The sequence below is a fragment of the Manis pentadactyla genome, chromosome 4 (genome assembly GCF_030020395.1).
Source record: "Manis pentadactyla isolate mManPen7 chromosome 4, mManPen7.hap1, whole genome shotgun sequence".
NCBI classification, from domain to species: Eukaryota; Metazoa; Chordata; class Mammalia; order Pholidota; family Manidae; genus Manis; species Manis pentadactyla.
Window position 1 is genome coordinate 131,429,656 of NC_080022.1, and position 18,800 is coordinate 131,448,455.

An 18,800-nucleotide genomic window follows, 5' to 3' on the forward strand; every position below is an offset into this window, starting at 1 on the left:
ACCCTGGTGGTGTGATAATTTCTACAAAGCATAGTAGCCTTGATGGTGGTTTCTCACCTGTTCAAAACCCACCAGTGTTTTCCTCTTACTCATAGAAGGGCATCTGAGTTTCTTAGCAGAAGTGCTCTCATGGGGTCCCAGGATGTGAGTCAGCCTTCCACACCACTTAAACTGGTGGAGGCCATCCTCCCCTGCATACTGCCCCCCGCTCCCCCCTGCCCCTCCGTACACACACACACTGCTTTCTCTCTGTGTCTTTGCTTACCTGGCTGCATGGCCTGGAGCACGGTCCTCTTGCCCACCCTTCCTGATCCATCCTAAGAGCCTCTGTTTTCTCCTCTAAGGGGGACAGTAATAGAAACTTCCTCACTGATTTGTTAGACGGGTTATGTGACCGAAGATACAGGAAGCACCTAGAGCAGTGTCTGGCCCAGCGTGAGTGCTCAAGAAGAGGTCTTGTCATTCCTACAGCTGGACAGAGCCCGGCAATCAGACGGGAAGTCAGTCCCCCAGGCAGCTGCATCAATGGGTTTGAAAAGAGGGGGAGCTCTGCCCCATGGGTGGCAGGGGAGAGACCAGAAAAGTGGAACAAAGATGCACAAAATGGGGAGTTGATGTGTCTAGGGGGGAGCATGTTGTCACCTGCCCTCCAGGGGTCTCTGAGCTTCTGTACCCCTAAGCAGAGAAGCCTGTGGTCAACATTAGAATGTGGGATCTGCTGCCTCAGTTTCCCCAAGATTGAAAACAAAATGGACCACAGTGAGCCTGCTATTGATGCCCGGCCTTTTCTCCCAGTCGGCTTTCTCCACCCCCACCAGGAGGCTGGGCAGCTTCCCTCCGGGTGCACGTTTCTCCTCCCCTGTGACTCTGCCCCATGTGTCCCCTGATGTGGCCGATGAGTCACACTGGCCAGGGTCCTGTGTTCTAAACTATCTCTGTGGGTCCCAGACTTTTGTTTTATTGTGGTAAAATATACATAACATAAAATCTGCCATTGTAACCATTTTTAACTGTCTAGTTCAGTGATGCTAAGGGCATCCACATTATTGTGTGACCACCACCACCGTCATTCCCACAACTTTCTCATCTTGCAAAACTGGACTCTGTCCCCATTGAACACTCATCCCCCAGCCCCTCTCTTCCAGCCCCTGGCAACACCATTCTGCTTTCTGTCTCTGTGAGTTGACCAGTCTAGGTACCCCACATAAGTGGAATCACACTATTTGTCCTTCAGTGACTGCCTTATGTCACCGAGCACAATGTCCTCAAGGCTCATCCATGTCACGGCACGTGTCACTTTCCTTCCTACTTAAGGCTGAATGATATTCCATTGTGTATAAACACATTTTGTTTATCCAGTCATCCACTCTTGGACACTGGGGGTGCTTCCACCTTTGGGCTATTGTGAATCACACTGCTTTGAACACAGGTGTGCAAAGTTCTGAATTCCTGCTTTCAGTTCTCTTGGGTGTGTGTGGAATTGCTAGATCCTATGGTAATTCTGTGTCTAATTCTTTAAGGCATTGCTGTGCAGTTTTCCATAGTATCTGCACCATTTTCTGTTCCCACCAGCAATGCCTGAGGGTTCAGTTATTTCCACGTCTTTGCCAATGTCTGCTCTTTTCTGTTATTACTATTTTTTAAAAATATTAGCCAATCTAATGGGTGTGAGGTTAGAATCTCACTGTGGTTTTCATTTACATTTCCCTGGTGATGAGTGATGTGGAGAATCTTTTCATGTAGGTCATCTTTGGAGAAGTGTCCGTTGCTCATTTTTTAGGGTTGTTCATTTTTCATTGTTGAGTCTACACTTTGTGTTCAGGGAAACTGCAGCTCCTGTTCTCCTGCCACCGCCAAGGGGAACACCAGCTACTAGCTTGTGCTGAGCACTTAATTGTCCTTGTACTCTGCTAAGCGTTTATGTGGATTTCCCCCCCTTTAATCCTCACAGCAACATTTTGAGGAAGATACCGTGATCATCTCCATTTTCCACGTGAAGAATCCTGAAGCTTAGAGGCCTTGCTGTGGGGATCACAGCTAAGAATTAATGAACCAGCAAGGTTGCCCCCTGACCTGACTCTCTCCCTAGATAACCGTTCTGATTTCCTAGCCCCACCCAAGGACCTGGCATTGAAATGTATGGAAACATCTGTATGTTTGAAAGAATAAATGGTATTTTGTTGGAAACCACCCAGACTTCAGGAACTCAGACCCCCTGGAAAACCATATTTACCTAGATATAAAGAATCAGTACCTAAAATCCCAAAGGTTTACGTCTGAAAGGAAATGAGTTCTTTGGGTGAGCATTCTCCATTCTTTCTACGTTGGTTTTTATCTGGTCTTGGGTTCACACAGTTGGGCCCAGGGCCAGAGCCACAACTTTGGGTTGGGGAGAAGTTGGCGGAACATTCCCTAGCAGGGCTTGGGCAGGCCCAGGGAGTCCCGCCTAAAATAGAGGGGACAAAGGAGCTCTTGTGCACAGGCCTGGGGGTGGGAGGCATCTGGTCAGTGACACAGGCTTGGCCATTGTATGTCGTGACCTCGGCCAACTTTTTTTAGCTGAGAAAGGGGAAAACGAGAGTGCAAAAAACCAGCCTCCAGGAACTGTGCAGCTGGAAAGTCCAGAGTGCATTGCTGATTTCCCCACAAGAGCTGGAGCAGATTTGGAAGGAACTGTGCAATGTAGTGGGTTCTTTATGAAAGGACTGCAGTGAGAAAAGCCACAGGAACATCCTCTGGGGTGCCAGAGCCCTGACCCTGGGGCAGCTGCTTGCCTCAGCCTCACTTCCCGCAGAGGGTGCCATGGAGGGGAAGCTGGCAGGGGCTTGTCTCTGAAGCTGGGGACTGCAGACAGGACCCAGGACTCTCCTCTGAGTTAGCAGCCCTCAAAGAAGAGCAGTTCTTTCTGATGGTAAGAATCGATTCTGCTCACCTGCAGATGTGTGCTTGGCTTTTTCTGTGTGTTTCTAAAATAGTCCTTTTTAAAAGCAGTTCTGAGAACCGTCTGAGATGTGGGCTCTTAACTGTTGAGCTAAGGTCTGGGGACCGTGTGTGCTGGGGACACCCTTTTCAGGTCCAAGGCATGAGCAGGAAGCAAAGGTGACATGGGCTGTTGTGTGAGAAATCAGGGAGGGAGGAGGAAGAGATTTAAACAGGGATGCTTATGGAGGGACAGGAGTTTTAGCTGCCCTGGTGTCAGGGAAGAGTCAGAGGCATGTGGCCGAGTGGCGACATGGATTTGTATTGTGGGGATGGGTGTCCACACCTTACCTCCCTCACTTCTCCCAAATATGAAGCTTGGCTTCTACCTACCTACCCACCTATATTCTACCCTGTGGCCCAGGTCTAGCTGGGACACTGTGAGGTGAGAGCCCATGAGGGCACTAGCTCCCCCGAAGGTAGATGAGTGTCCGCCCGTGAGCCTGGTGCATGCACTGCAGTTCAGGTGGGACTGGAGGCCTCTGTCCAGCTCGGTGGTGGCAGTGGTGACCACAGTAACCATGACAGATGCTCTCCTGCGACAGGAGTAGAGAAGGTAATTTTGCCAGTTTCCTTGCCTCTGGAAGTTAGACAGCCCCCTTCTTTGGAAAGAGAGACTGCCCATCAGCCAAGACTTTAGTAACTACTATCTTGATGCTCTGGACAGTGAGGGAGGTCCAGGGCCTGTGGAAAGGTGAGTCTGTCTCTGCACATAAGCTTCCTCCAGGCTGCTCTCTCCCACGGGCTGGGTCAGTCAGCATCTCTGTTTTTGGCATGACTTCTGATAGAGGCCTGAACGTGAGCCAGGAGGAGAGAGACGGTGCTTGTTATCCAGGAGCACCCTCTGATGGGCCAGCTGACATCCTAGGAAAGTTCACAGTATGGCTTCTTGATAGTTAAGGTGCCATCTGACTCACCCAGGAACCTTGAAAATGCAGAGACTGGCTAGGGCAAGGGCCTGGGACTCTGCATTTCCAACCAGCTCCCAGAGGACGTCTGTGCTGCTGGCACAGGGACTGCGCTTGGAAAATGACCTCTGCAAAGAACCAGACCAGTCAGGTCTGACAGTTCTGGCTGCCTGGGACCCGACTGCAGAGCGCCGGGAGCCCTGAGGGGTCTGGTGTGGGCTGTGGATTGTGGCAGGGAGGTTTGCAGGGAAAAAGGGATTAGCAAAGAAGGGAAAGGCAGAGGAGCATTCAGGGAGCAGGGAGGAGCCCAAGTAAAGCTCGTGGCAGACCAAGGCGTGTGGGGTGCTGGCCGTTGTGGGGGGCCTGTGTGTCCGGGGTGCAACATTGAGTGGTGAGCAGAAGCACCATCTGCTGCAGGCCCAGAACAGTCCCCTGGGAGCCTGCTTTTGGTGTGGGGTGAATTCTGACCCCTGATGCCCAGAAGCCCAGGATCCCAGGGCAGAGACCTGGCTGCTGGGCAGTTGGAGCCTAATGACGTGTGGCTCTGAGAGTGACAAGGGGTCAACTCAGGCCCTCCAGGACAGAAGAGCGCACCAGAGTGCACCATGGTGAGGGGTGGCAGCGCAGGACTGTGGGGTGATGAGGAGGAGCTCCAGGTGTTTGGTCCTGGGCAGGGCTCCAGGGCCAGTCTGCATGCTCCTGATTCCTGTGTCTGCCCTTCAACGCCACTCTTTTCCTCTTGCAAAAGCATCATGTCCTTAAGAACAGATACACTAGTACTAACATTTGGAATCATTGAGTGTTAGGCCACATACATACACTTTTCAGAAGAACCAAAAACCCTTGGAGACCATCTGGTCCAACTTCCGTATTTTTGAGATGAGGAAATTGAGGCCTCTGAGCAGAGATGAAATGGGTTGCTCAAGATCTCACAGCAAGACAGTGGCAGCTTCGGGCCTGGCATGCTGGGCTGTGTTCCCATCCTGTGTCCTCTGCACGGTGCCACAGAGCAGTGGTAGGTACCAAGCCTTGATAGCTGTGTCCTCAGCTGCCAACATTTGTCTAGTTTTATATGCACCAGTAGCAGAGGCTCCAAAACTGTCACTGAATTGGGTGTGTTGGAACTGCTCCCATTACTGACTCACAGAATGTTCCAGGCCCTATTAGCCTGAATCTCCTTCCAGTGCTTATGGCTCCAAACCAGTTAGGATTCACTGGAAACCAGTTCTCAGAGTCAGAAGTCTTTGATTGGAATCACTTGGACGGCAGGCTGTTAGCACTGCAGACTAACGGGTGAGTCCCCGTGGTAGGGAGATACTGCCCCGGTTTTCTTTTGGTGCCTGTGGGCCCCAACTAGTGACCACGAAGCCAGACCAACTGGATGGCAGCCACTGGCAGGCTGTTGAAGACACCCGCCTTTGTGCCCTGATGAGCTCCCGGCTGCCTCACCTGCCCTTGCGGCTCTGTTCCAGTGCACACGCCCCTTTGCATGGGGTACCGAGCCTCCGACTCTCTGAGCTGGCACCTTCCAACTCCCTTCCTCGCTCTGAACTTCCTAATTCTGTTTTGAATGGAAGAGACTGCATGGTAGATTTGGCCACAGGTTTTTCTTCAGAGGCATAACAACTTCAGAAAGTGCCAGAAACAATGGCGTGAGGCATTTTGCCCCTTAATATAAAGGAAGGCTAGGGAGGGGTCTTTACTAGTATTTCTTTTTCTCTTGCTTTTGTCCCCCTCCTGATACCAGGTGTTGGCAGAACTATCTTGTTCTTAGGCTTTCTCCTCTGCAGAGGGAAATTTGACCAGGAATCACCTAGAGGGGTCATCGCCCTACCAGGAGCTGTCTAGAGGGTGTTGCTAACAGGGGATCCTCAAAATGTCCTTCAGAAGCATTTTATAGGGTAGATAATTGCTATTATTATAGATAGGAACTAGGCTAGACCACCTAGGGTGCATTTTGAGATCCTTTAGGTCTGTGGGCAGCACTAAACTCTAGCCCCACTCCTTCCTCTGATGGGGACATTTCAGCCCCAAGGAGGCCCGAACAGTGCCTTACAGCCAAGGGGAAGAGAATGGAGTGTTTAGCCTCCCCATACAGGTCTTGAGATAATGACTACAATTTAGTATCCTGGTTTGGGCATAAATTTAGTGATTTCCTATTTTTGTTAAATCACATCACTTTACTGGTTGTCTCAGACAGCATTTCTTTCCCACCAGTTCGGAGTTGGATTTGGCTGAGTAAATGAACTGCTGTCTAGACCAGGAGAGTTTGGGGGGAAAACATGCAGGGAAAAAAGTAACGTCTCATGAACACTTCAGGTTCCTTGTCGCGAGGTCACCATCATATCTCCTGTTTGTGCCGCTGCCACTTTTGCAAGCTTGTGCTGGTCACCTAAATGCCTCGACATCTCCCGTGTGGTGGTTTGGGGCTGTTACGAAAGATGTTCCTCAGGTCATAGAACCCTGGTGTTTGAGGACCAGCATCCCCGCTTTTACAGATGAGGAAACAGGCCCAGCGAGGCAAAGGGTGCTGCCTGAGTTACAGCTCATTGTCCTGAAGCATGCATCTCAACACCCAGGCCCGTGTGCTTTCTACTGATGCTTCTGTGGCCTGGAGGTGGTGGGAGGGCAGCAGCATGACCCCTGGTGTTTAATCTGCCAGGAAGGGGTAAGGGAAAAGGGACCGACGTTCCTTGAAGTTGAGGGTTTGAATAAAATGCCTCTGTTAATCCCTGGTGCTCAGAATCGCTTGGGTTTTCTTGCTGAGCAGCCAGAAGCTGTAATAGGCTTCCAGGAGCACACTGCCTTGTCTTTTTTGGACTTGAAACAGCAGGACCAGACAGACCTTAGATATGGGACAGAATTTGCAGGCTTTCTCTGGGATTCCCCATGCCCCTCCGGGCTCCAAGGTGGGGAAGCAGCCACAGCTTTCCAGCTTTTTCCTGGAGCGCCGGTGGGAATGTCCTTCCCTCCATTCCCTAAACACAGCCCTGGGGCCTTGGACATCTGCTCTAAATTTCTGTAAGTGGCAGGAGTGATAGTCAAATTTGGTGGCACAATCAAGCTGTTTGCAGAGACCTCCCAAGGGTTGCTGAAGAGTGGGGCTCTCTCAGATCCGTGTTAGGCTGTGTGGTGGTGCTGGGCAGAGGCTATAACCAACACCAGCCAGCTCAGATATGAGAAGTCTGCTGACATCCAGAGTTCCTCTTTTCTTGCACTGTCTCCTTTGGAACCCTGTTAGTTGGTCCTCTGTCTTATATCTGTGTGGCAGGTGCAACCATAATAAATATCTGTTCCTCCAGTGTTGGTGAAATAAAGGCCCAAGCAAGAATGTGTGCGAGGCCTGAACAGAAGGCACATCCTGCACGATCCAGTCCTTCCTACCTTCTACAGCTTGACTCCAGACGCAGCAGGGCTGTGAATGGCTTCTGAACTGGGAGGGGCCGTTTCAACTCATCCTTGCTATTTGCAGTAGCATTTGCAAACTTCTTCATCAATCCTGTGCCCCACTGGAGACCCCATGTTTTTCAGCTTAGCCAGTTTTCCTGGGAGGGTTGACTTCCTGTATCCTTGCATAGACACATTGTAACGGAGTTAATCAAAATTCCTGGCTAACCAGATCACTCTGTTCCTTTTTAGGGTCAGAAAATACAGAGTTTATTGTTCTGTGTCTTCTACCCTCCCAGTCCTGAAAAACAGGTCCAGTAAGTTGATTGGCCTGAAGGGAGGCAGTGGGGGGCCTGCAGATGGATAATCAGAGTGGCTGGGACCTTTAGTGAGTTTTCCAGCAGTTAGATACGTCTGGAGCGCTCGAAGTGGTTCAGCCTCCAGGCCCACGGCTGACAGCTCTGTGGGTGCTGGGATAAATCTCCCACAGCACTGATGTCCACCCATCATAGTGGGCACCAGTGACAGCCACGGTGTGAGCCTTCCTCTAACAGCTTCGTGGATGGAGGCTAGTGATGGGTGGGTTGAGGGTTTGGGGGAAGGTAGCTAACACAGCCAAGCAAGTGTATGGCAGATGCTCCATGGAGACTGGAGTTGGGAGCCCAAGGGAGTCACCCACTGGGCGCTTGCAAATATCATCGGGGGGCTTCTCATGGGGGTGGAAGCTTTGCAAGAGTGAGTGGGGTATTTAAGTTGGTGAGATGTGGATTACTGCAGCAGATGTAACCCCCTCCATCCATCTACCATCCGTCCGTTTGTCCTGAGCTGTGAGGCCTGCAATCACCTGGGTTGTACAGGTATCGAAGAGTCCTGGGCACATTTGCATTTAGGTGATTAAAGCCTCCTTTGGAAAGTTCCTTTAGTGGACTCAAAGAGGCAGCTGTGCTAACCAGGTGCGAGAGGGCTTTGAGTATGCACATGGAGGGTTCTGGCAAAACCTCTGATGAGTTGGTCACATTTACTGGGAAGTTCTGCAACTGCAAGTGGAAGGAGAAGGGCACCCCCTGTGGCTCTCTCTGGCTTCTTGTTGGTGAAAGTTGGAGGTGAGCCTTATGTGCTTGGCGCCCTTTTTACAAAGGGCTCTGACAGAGTGGCTCAGGGAGGCAGAGACAGACGAGGCTGGGAAATAGCTGTGGTCCTCTTTGAGTGCTGAGCTCGGCTTTAGCTTTTGGAGTGCCTGAGGACTTCCGAAGGCAAACAGGTGGTACACACAGGTCTTTGGGAAGCCCAGGGTTCCTGCTGAGTTTTCCCTTGGCAGGCAGAGTGCTGTGGTCCCACCCTGTCTTGGTGGATTCCAGGGCTCAGGACTCCCTGTGGAAGCTGACTGCCAGTAGGAGGTACCTGGAGGTCAGATCCCCAGCATCTGCGTCCAGGAACAGTCTGCAGTGCCCGAGAACTCCTCTCTTCTGTTGCCTTCCCTCTGGCTGGAAACCTGTCATTCACCAGGAGAGAAATGAGAGCAGGTGATAGCTGCCAGAGGATTGGGGCAGACTGGGCAGGAACCTTAGCAGCAAGAGGAGAAGGGCCTGTTTCTTTGTTGGGTTAGGAAGAGCAGTGTTCTGCTTTCATTTCTCTCAATGTCTTCAGTTTATTTTCTCCTGCCTCTTCATCTTTTCGAGTATTATCTGCAATCTGTGATCTGGAGTCTCTTCTCCTGCCCTTCCCCCACCCCTTGCCCTCCTTTTTCTTTCTTTCTTTTTTTTTTCTTGGTTTCTTCCTTTTTCACACTCTATATTGAGAATAGTGACATGTATACGTGCTCTCTGGATTCATGATCATTTACACACTGTTAAGCTGCTTTCTGCCATGGTCCTTTTTACCTTGACTTAATTCTTCACCTTTTTCGCCTAAATCTTTGAGGCAGTTGGAGTACATCTTTCAAGCACTTTTCTAAGGAGCACATACACGTGACGTATTTCCTGAGCTCTGCAGAGGAATGTGTTTTGATTGCCTTCGCTCATGAAAGACACCTTGGCCATATAGGAGGGTCTCAGCATTTTCCACGTAAGAATCCAGAGCTCTCTTGAAATGCAGTTACAGAGAAGTTTAAGACCAGCTTTGTTTGTGCTCCTTAATTACAGACCTGCTTCTCCTACTTAAACGAGTGTAGGACTTATGCAGATATTTGCTGTGAAAATGTATTGTTAGGTTGTGTCTACTTGCTGGGCTTTTAAAATGTTTTGCCTTGAGCAGCACAGGACTTTCTACATGACACATGACAGACCTTTTAGCTGAGTGAAGTGTTTTCCCCTATCGACCTTTGTTTATAGTTTCTTTTCTGTTAATAGGTTTTATTCTAGTTTCCTCTTCAGGAACATCTAGCGTCTGTATCTTGGCTTGCTCTTCTGTCCCTGTTTTTCTTTTTTCCCATTTCCTTTGCATTCTGGGAAAGGATTCTTAGATTTGTTTTGTACATAACTATTTCTGTTTTTTTCCTTTTTGCAATAATATTAATTCTACATTCTAGGATTAGCAACCAAAGTGGGTAGTCCTTCTGTTACTACCTCTTAAATTCTCCTACAATTTTGATTATTTCTGGTCCCTTTTTCATAACGTTTTCTTTTTCAAACTGACTTGCCTTTTTTTTTTTTTTTTTTTGCATTAATTTGCTCTTTTCTAATGGTTTTTTGCCCTTGTATCCTAGATGCTACATCATTCTGCCTTCTGTGGAGGTTGCTAAAGGGTTTCCTGGAATTTTCCTTCTGGATACCATATGGGGCCGTGATTAGATGTTTGTGCTTCTCCTGAGGCTTCTGGATACTGTTCCTCACTTTATTTTCTGCAGTTAAAGAGACACTATATTATCTTGTCTCCTCCACCTCCCTGTCCTCGGTGTTGAACAGTCTATTCAAAGCTGGGATTTGTCACTGCTCGGATTGCCATTCTCTGACTACTTGTTTAGTGAAATAGTTTCCTCAGGTTGTTTGAAGCCCAGTGTCTAGTCCAATTCCCAGTTTTCATCCATCCAAGCCATCCTTCCGTCCATCCAGTGTTCTGAGTACTGTGCTGAGGTCAAAGGCGAAAACAGGGTGGCCGTGGCCCTACCTTCCTGATTCTTAGACTGTTTCTCTGTTGTGTGACCTCTCCTCCTCCTCCCTCTGTCCAGGTCTGCAAATCTGTCACCCTTAGAAGAACATGAAGTTGTTGCTGAGGACCACCCTCTCCCCACCAGCTTATAAAATTACCCGTGAGAACTACATTTCCCAGAATGCCCTGTGCCACCTCACGGGTTCCCTACTTTCTCCCCAGCTATTTTCTGTCTTGCTTTCTCTGAATGGATAGAAAGGATGCCAGAGGAGAGCAGAGTACATCCACCTGGCGCCCAGTATTCTTATAATGCAGACCCTGAGGCTGGCAGCATCACTGGGGGAGGTGGGCCCCTGCTTCCTGCTTTGTCTTAACTTGTAGCCAGAGGAGGTGGTCTTCCCTAGGGTAGCTGTTCCCACCTTTGTGTAGGAGCCTTCACATTGAAAACCAGGGTCCAGCAGAGAGGTGTGGAGTAGACGTGATTCTCCAGCCTCCGGCCCAGCTGGGTCTTTGTCTTCTTGGTGGCTCCTTGCGGCCCCGTATCACTAATTGGTTGACCCCGTGTTGAGTGACAATGGAGACCACTCCTGGCCCCTGGGTCTGTGACTGCTCAGGGCACATTAGTAACAAAGCAGGTCCCGGGGCCTGATGCTCCCCCAGGTGGGGAAGGGAAGACTTGCTAGAGGGGCCTTCAAGCAGTGCCAATCACAGACGGCAGTGGGCTCATTAGCAGTCATTGCCATGGCAACGGGTCTGCCAGAAAGTGGCTTGTTAGGCTGACAACTTCAGAGCTGTTATATATAGATCTGGTTGTGGGGGGAGTGGGGGTGTGGGGCCCCGTGGATATGCCTTTCTTTAGAGCTCCCATTGCTTCTGGGCTCGGGGTGTGAGAAGACACGGAATGGGGGAAACTTAAAACTGATCTGGCTGCTAAATCAAGTGTCTGACAACCGCCCGTTAACATCGGCAAGTAATATTGGCTCACGTCTGCAGAAGGTAAGAATCAGGTGTTCCCAGAAGCCTTCTGACGGGGAAGGAGCCCCAGGTTGAACTTGGAGATGGGTGGAGGCTATAGGGAGCTCAGCATGGGGGCTGGTTCTGCCTGGAGGCTGCAGAGACAGGATCGAATCCCTCTTAAAATACTTATTTGAAGGCTTGGTCTAGGGGATAGGTGGGTTTTTAAAAAAATAAGTAGCCATGCAGCTAAACACTGTCTTTCTTTTTATTTAATTTTGGTATCATTAATATACAATTACATGAACAACATTGTGGTTACTAGGTTCCCCCCATTATCAAGTCCCCACCACATACCCCATTACAGTCACTGTCCATCAGCGTACTAAGATGCTATAGAGTCACTACTTGTCTTCTCTGTAAACACTGTCTTTCCATAAATTGTACTTATTAAAATTTTATGTTCCCAGTTTTGATATCAGAAGTGATGTTTTCTTTCAACTGCTCCCTCTAAAGCTGAAAGTGGGTCTCTCCTGAGTTCAGAGAGCAATAAGACTCACCTCGGAGGCAGGTTGAAAGGCAGCTTCTTAGGCTCCAGCTGGTTTGGTGTTTGGATCAGAGTCAGAATCCACACTAGCCCACATCCCAGGTGACTGACGGGGTGCCCCAGCTAACCACACTTTTGAGAAACTCTGCTGTAGGGGATTGGCTTTTAATCTCTGGATGACTACCTTTTGCTTTCCTGCTCATTTTTCTTCTTTCAGGGGGAATCAGTAGTCTTCATTAAGAGGAAAATTTCTTTGCTTGTGTTGTTTTAAATAAAGAGACAAGAAGTTAGGCTACAGCTAGGGAATGTGACTGCTGGACGTGGGTGGTGGTATTTCTGCATATCTCTTGGGAAGGCATCTGCTTACTTGGAGACTGTGAGACAGGCAGGAGAATCAGACCTGAGTTGTCATCCTCCTTGGGTGGAAGCTGGGATGGCAGGTGGTCCAGGTGAAGAAATGTTGCTGATTGGGGATAGTGGGGGAGAGAAAGGTAATAATGGAAGTCTGCATGTAGATAATGGGGCAGAACTCTTTAGAACAAATCTAAATTTTAAAGTTGAGTTTTACCATTTAATTAGCTGTGCATTGTTGGGTGGGTGAGTTTACTTAAACTCTTTTGAGTCTCAGAAGCTTCCTTTTAAAATGGGGAAAAATGGCCTCTCTGTGGCAGGCTTGTCGTAATGGTTACAGGTAAGTGTGTAAAGCACCTGACCCAGCCCTTGGTGCACTGTAAACATTAGGTGAGTGGTAAAAGTCATTATCAGTGGGCCCAAATGGGGTCTGAGCTCAGTGCTCTTGGGTACCTACTAGACTGGGTTTCTGAAATTGTCTAGAAACCTCTTGATACTCTATCAGAAATAAGGCACGTATGTGTGCGCACAACCCCATTTTGGGGGCAGAAAATCCATAGTTTTCTTCAGATTCCCAGAGGATGGGCCTCCATATATAGTTGAGCAGGTTGTTTACTGAACAGGGGGCCCAGATGAGGGAGCCAGGGGAGGCTGAAACCCAGCCTTGGATTTCAGGGGTGGTGCATCTGGAGGAAGAAGCCATATTTTATAATTTCCACAAAGTCATCCTGTGCATTAGGTCAAGAATTTCTGAGAGTTGGAGGAAACCAATGGCTTCACCCCCAACTCATCCCCCTGTCTTGTTCACTGTAGGTAGGTCCCCAGTCTCTGGCCCTGTGTCACCTCTGTGTCTAGTTCCTATTCCTGTGGGAAAGAGCTGATGGCATTGAAGAGGGGAGACTGCATGTCTAGGGAAAGGAAAAAGGGAGGATTTTACTTGTAAGGAAACTCATTAGAGGGATACCATGGCAGAGACCTTAATTACTGGGTGATCGCTCGCCCTGTGTCTTCCTGATGGCTATGAGGAGACTCTCCCAGGAGGCCTGTTCCTCCATGGCCATGAGGGATGAGGCAATGGTGGGGGGCTTGGGTCACTTAAATGAGGGCTGCAGGTGGGGAGGCCACCTGCTGCCTTCTCCACATCTCAAGATTTTACTTTTAATTCTGATCAAAAGCATGAAATTCCTCATTGGTGATATTTCTCCATTCCCATTATTGTGCAGCCACCACTGTCTAGTTCCAGAACATGTCCATCCCCCCGGAAAGGAAACCCTGCACCCATCCCCCCAGCCCTTGGCAACTGCTGATCCTTCTGTTCTTTTTCTTTGCCTGGATACACCACATTTTGTGTATCTCTTCATCAGTTGCCGGGCAGCTAGGCTGTTTCTCCCTTTTGGCCATGTGGATACTGCCTGTGAACACGGGTGTACCAGTCTAGAGCGCCATTTTCAGTTCTCTTGGGCGTGTTCCCAGCCACCTTCACGAGGCTCCTGACTTGTTTCTGGCCAGCCAGTGGGAGAGGGAAAAGGCCAGAGGGCTGTGGCCGTCTCGGGGGTGGAGGCGAAGTGCTGCCAGACAGCAGGCAGAGCGGGACCCTGGCCCTGCTGGAGATGTGGAGACCGCCTTTGCCACGCTGGCCAAGCTAGGAAATGGTGGAGTTGGCCCTGGCGCCCTCCTCCTCGCTCTTTCAGCACCTCCTGGCCCTTCCCTGCTCAGGATCGGGGTGCCCCTCCCCCAGGCACCTTCTGCAGGGTCAGCCCGGCTCGTCCTGCGTGTCCCAATAGGGGAGATCTCAGAGCCGCCATGGCCCCTGGGTCGTCACTGTCCTCAGATGGAAACTGGGGCTTATTCTGACACCACAGAGTTAAGGTGCTTTAGCTAGAGTCATTCTGAAGAGAAAAGCAAGCCCTGCGCTGTGGGACTGGGGCAGGTGTCGCTGTTCCGCCGGTGGGGCATGGGGGGTCAGACGCTCCACCAGCCCGGAGGAGAGGCCTTCCCCCAGAAGATGCGTATTAGTCAACATCTTAATGAGTTAGCCTTCCCGGCGGGTGTGTGTTTGCCTTTTAGTCACGTAGTCTTAGAACCTAGAAACCTTGGAGGAATGACTTATTGCTGACATTTCAGTCGCGCTGATGGTGAGGCTGAGTGGAGGCCAGGGTGCAGCCCCCAAACACCCCACTGCAGTAGGTGGAGGCTGTGTGAAGCCTGGCCTTGCTGGGCATTTGTGGCCTCCTCCTGCTGGGACCCTCGATTATTGTTATCTCCACAGCATTTTCCACAACGGGGCTAACATCAGCATCCTCCATCATGCAGATGTGGAAATAGACAGCTGGTTGAGTCATTTCCCCGGGTCATGTGGCTACTCAGCAGCCAAGTCAGGCTTGAGCCCGAGGCCAGAGGGCCATTTCCACCGTGATGCTGGGTCCCCCTCTCCTCTATGACCTATTTCTGGCCACGTCAATCTCCAGCCCTTTCTTAATACCCTCCAGCAGTTTTCCAGGTCCTCCCAGGTTACTCGGACAGTTGCCTCCATGGCCTTCCCGTCTTGGATGCTCTAAGGTATCTGACTCAAGCAGAAGCAACCTGGTGCCTTACTCTCCGGTTTTAGAGTATTTCTCTCTTCAGCCAAGCCCCCGACCTCCCTATTCCTATTCATTCCCAGCCTCACTCAGCCAAAATGTACATCTCTTGTATGTGGGATATTTCACACACACACACGCATATACACTAAGGCTATTAGTCTTGCGTGTATTTTAATCACCTTCCAATCTGGGAGAGGCCCGAGCAGAGTTCAGAGGCCCAGGTAGACCGGCTCGGGAGTGTGTCTGAGCTCACTGGGTGTGCTGTGCTAGTGAGAGGGGCTCCTGGCTGCTGTCCATTGCCCCACTGGTAGTTTAGAAGACAGTCTTCCACACTGAATAAAAGAGGTGCTGTGGGTCAGCAGCTGTGGGAGACAGAAGTTGGTCATGGGGAGGACTCGTTTACTCAAAGTCCCAGGAGCAGCTAGGATTGATCTGATCCCCACGGAGGGCATGCAGGGCACCACAGGAGCAGCACAGGGTTTTGCTGCCTTTAGAGAGCAGAGCAGTGATGGAGCTGTGTGTCTCTACAGCCAGCTTTCCATCTGTTACCTTGTTTCCCTAAGCAGTGGTCATCAGTGACCAAAACTGCCTCTGTGGCTGTGGCTGGGGGAGGCCGGGGACACTTTTCAGTCTATTTCATTTTGATATTTCTGAACAGGGTCCGGCTCTGCCAAGAAATTCACACTCCTTTCCTCGTGTAGCTAGAATCCTGATTTAAATCAATTTACTTTCCTCACAAGGCATGGCAATTGTGTGGGCTAATTTGGACCCTCTTTCCTTCTTTCAAATGTTCTTCAGCTAGCAAGTTTTATTTTTGTTTTTATTGAAGAGAATTTAGATGGAAGTGAGAAGTGGAAGATGAGAATATAAAACTTCTCCATAATCTCACCACCGGAAATCACCTCTGGGTTAGCCTCTAGTTTCTCAGTGCTATATCTATTTTTATGATTTTTATTTTTAAGTGCTACTTATTCGAAAGTAGAGCTATTTGTGGTTAGAAGAATTAAACCACACAGAAGTACACAGAGCAAAAAGGGAGTCTCTGATTTGCCTCTGGTGCCCAGTTCTCTTTGCCAGGATGGTTTGGACACTTGATGAGAAGAACACATAGCTCCTTATCGACGTGGTGTTATTATAGAAGGTTTTACATCTCACTCTCCTGAGAATTGCATTAATTACTTCCGTAGGTTTGCACAACAGGCCCTGGGCCTCATCTGCTGCTGTACTTGGTGGTCCTGGGGATTTCAGGCTTCTGATTCCATGTTGGGATTGTGCTGAGTACCAGGGGTTAGTGCAGCAGGGGTGGGGAAGTGGGGAGGTGGCTAGCAAGCACAGCACCCCAGTGAGTAGTTTTCTAGGGGGCTGATAGGGAGAAAGTCCAGCTCTCTGAATGGACTGGCATTTCCCTCTGTCCTCGAGGGGAGGCTGTCCCTTCTGCGGTGGCCCTGAAAAAGAAAGTCCTCCTCTTACCTCACGTTGAGGCAACCCCCAAAATCACACGTGTGGCCTGTGATCTCCCCAGGGATACCTGTGGACCACCACCCCTCCCTCCCCTTCACTCATCAGCTATTCCAGAGTGACTTCATCTGCCTCTGACTTCCTAGTCAAAAACTGGCTGAAAAACAGTTGCAAAAATGCCCAGTGTTGTGACCTTTTCTTTTCTCCACAACAGAAGCCTGGAATGGTACCGCCTCCGCCGGGAGAGGAAGGCCAGACTGTCATCCTCCCACCTGGCTGGCAAAGCTACTTGTCTCCACAGGGCCGGCGTTACTATGTCAACACGACCACCAATGGTGAGTGCTCCCCTGGGGAGCATCCCATACCAGTCCCCAGGTTGCCATCTCTCGGGTTGAGGGGTGCAGTTTTCTTCTCCTTCTCCCACCTCCCAGTTTTTAGGCTTTTTCTTCAGAAATCTGTCTCAGAGGCCACAGTGGAATCTTGCCTTCCCCACGGTGCTGGGTGGTAGGGGTTCAAGCCTGGATCGAGATGGCTGCCCTTCAAGGTTGGGGTCATCCCAGGACCTCAGAGCCACCCCAGAGAACCTCTGTTGAACCCAGCTTCATGATCTGGGGCTATTTTCCAAAGTAGGACCTCAAAAGGGTCTATGGTCAATAGCTGGTGGAAATCATGTTACACAGGTTTAGCCACTGCACAATTTCTTGGAACCTGGAAAATCCTAGTGATACAGAAGTTCCCCAACAGGGATTGGAAGTGTGGGGGTTCCCTAATTTTGCCATAGCATTGCTTTCTCTTCCCTGAAATATTTCATTGGCTGACTGGCATGTCTTGGAATGTTCTTTGGGAAATGCTAGGGCTACTGATGGATTGTTTATGATAATAGATAACACAGGATGGCACCTTCTTGCCACCCTCCCACCCCCCATTATCATGGACTTCCTGGGCCTTCACAGTGCCTCCAGGATCCCACTGTGGAGGCTGTAGAGGAGACTGCAAGAAGGCCAGAGAAGGTTTACAGAAGGAGTGGCAGGTTCCTTAACGAGGACAGCAGAGCCGTGTTGGCAGCCGTGGTCTTGGGCAGGACAGGGCAGAGCAGACCAGCCAACTGCTCTGCCTCTTGACCTCCATGATCCCCAGGGAAATTGCCACAAGTGCGCAGAGAGGAAGGAAACACAGGCAGTTAGATTTGGTGGGAATCACAGGTGTGTGTGCTGTGGCTGAATGTGAACTCCCACCCACATCCACCTGTTGGCCCAACCTTGGCCCCCATTTCCTTGTCTGTGCCCTCTTGGCTGGACCATTAATGTGACTGATGATTGTAAGCCTGCTCTCAGTTGGGCCTTGGTGACAGGAAAGCCAACTGCCTTTTAGAGCGAGGAACAGAGAAAGCAGCTGACAGCTGCCCCTCGGGGTGGCTGGTGGCTGGAACTCCTGTGGGCTCGAGGCGGGTCTGCCGGTTGAAAAGGTAACCAGGGTTTCTAGGAAAAGGGAAGTAGCACTGTTTCTGCCTATTCTATTCTTAAGCTTCCTCAAAACAAACAACGTGAGCAGCTTTGCACTATTATCAGACTTCGAAGTTTCAGGGGAAAGTGTGTCTGTGTGCAGATCCCCATCTGTGAAATGCAGAAATTGGACCATATGATTCTGAGATCATCAAGGATTTGGGGCCATCCTTGTCCTGAATTAGTCACTCTGTTGCCAAGGGTTGGGGGGGTAAAAGTGACTTTCTAAAATCTGTATTTTTGTTTATCTTACTGTTTTTATTAGAGAATAGTATATTCTTGGTCAAAAAAAAACTCAGAAAGTAAAATAAAAATTAAAAATCCCTGATCCCACTTCCTAGAGCTATTTATCATGCACATCCTTCCAGATAACTCCTATCCTCTCACTTTCCAAACACAAATACACTCATTCCTTTTAATTAACTGGGGAGACTATCCATTTGCTCTGTAAATTGCTTAGTGGATTATGGGCATCTTTCTGTACTTGTACATTGTAGTCTAACTCAATTTTTTTTTAACATGGCTGTGTAATAGTCCACTGCCAGGTGTACACCACCGTTGATATAGCAGGCCTCCTCTTTATTAAGGGGCTATTAATGTCCAATTTTACATTAACAGACAAAATCTGGTAGCTTTTTTCAAGGCCCAGACTTGAGCATGTGCCACCGGGTTTGAGTTTCCTTGTGGGTCCTGGGAGATAGTGATCCCAACAGGCTCTGGGACAGGGGTCAGCAAACTTTTCCTGTAAAGAACCAGCTAGTTAGTATTTTAGGCTTTAGACTCACATGGTCTCTGTCACAGCCACTCAACTCTAACATTGTCCTAGGAGAGCAGCCATAGGCGAGATGCAAATCAATGAGTGTAGCTGTGTTCCAACCAGACTTTATCTGTCGACTCTGGAATGGTGAATTTCAAGTCACTTTTACATGCCGTGAAACACTCTTCCTCTTTTGGGTCTTCTTTGACTGCTTAAAAATGTGAGAGACGATCATAGCCCTGCAGTTCATGGATGCCACGATAACTGGATAGGCCGGGGAGGGCCCGC

At 49.6% G+C, this 18,800-nt stretch overlaps 1 protein-coding gene across 12 annotated transcripts in view; it reads left to right on the top strand.

The window, feature by feature from the left end:
* The window catches only part of GAS7 (growth arrest specific 7), a 224,138-nt gene that overhangs the window by 119,821 nt on the left and 85,517 nt on the right, over nucleotides 1-18,800 (top strand). For 9 of the 12 annotated variants that reach the window (XM_036927721.2, XM_057500865.1, XM_036927724.2 and 6 more), the window contains one exon: nucleotides 16,468-16,588. In XM_036927721.2, the coding sequence (XP_036783616.1) occupies nucleotides 16,468-16,588 (121 nt within the window). Of the gene's footprint in view, nucleotides 1-1,692; nucleotides 2,912-7,593; nucleotides 7,843-11,224; nucleotides 11,358-16,467; nucleotides 16,589-18,800 lie in introns of those variants that run through there. The other 3 variants (XM_036927725.2, XM_036927723.2, XM_036927728.2) reach the window with 3 other exon arrangements.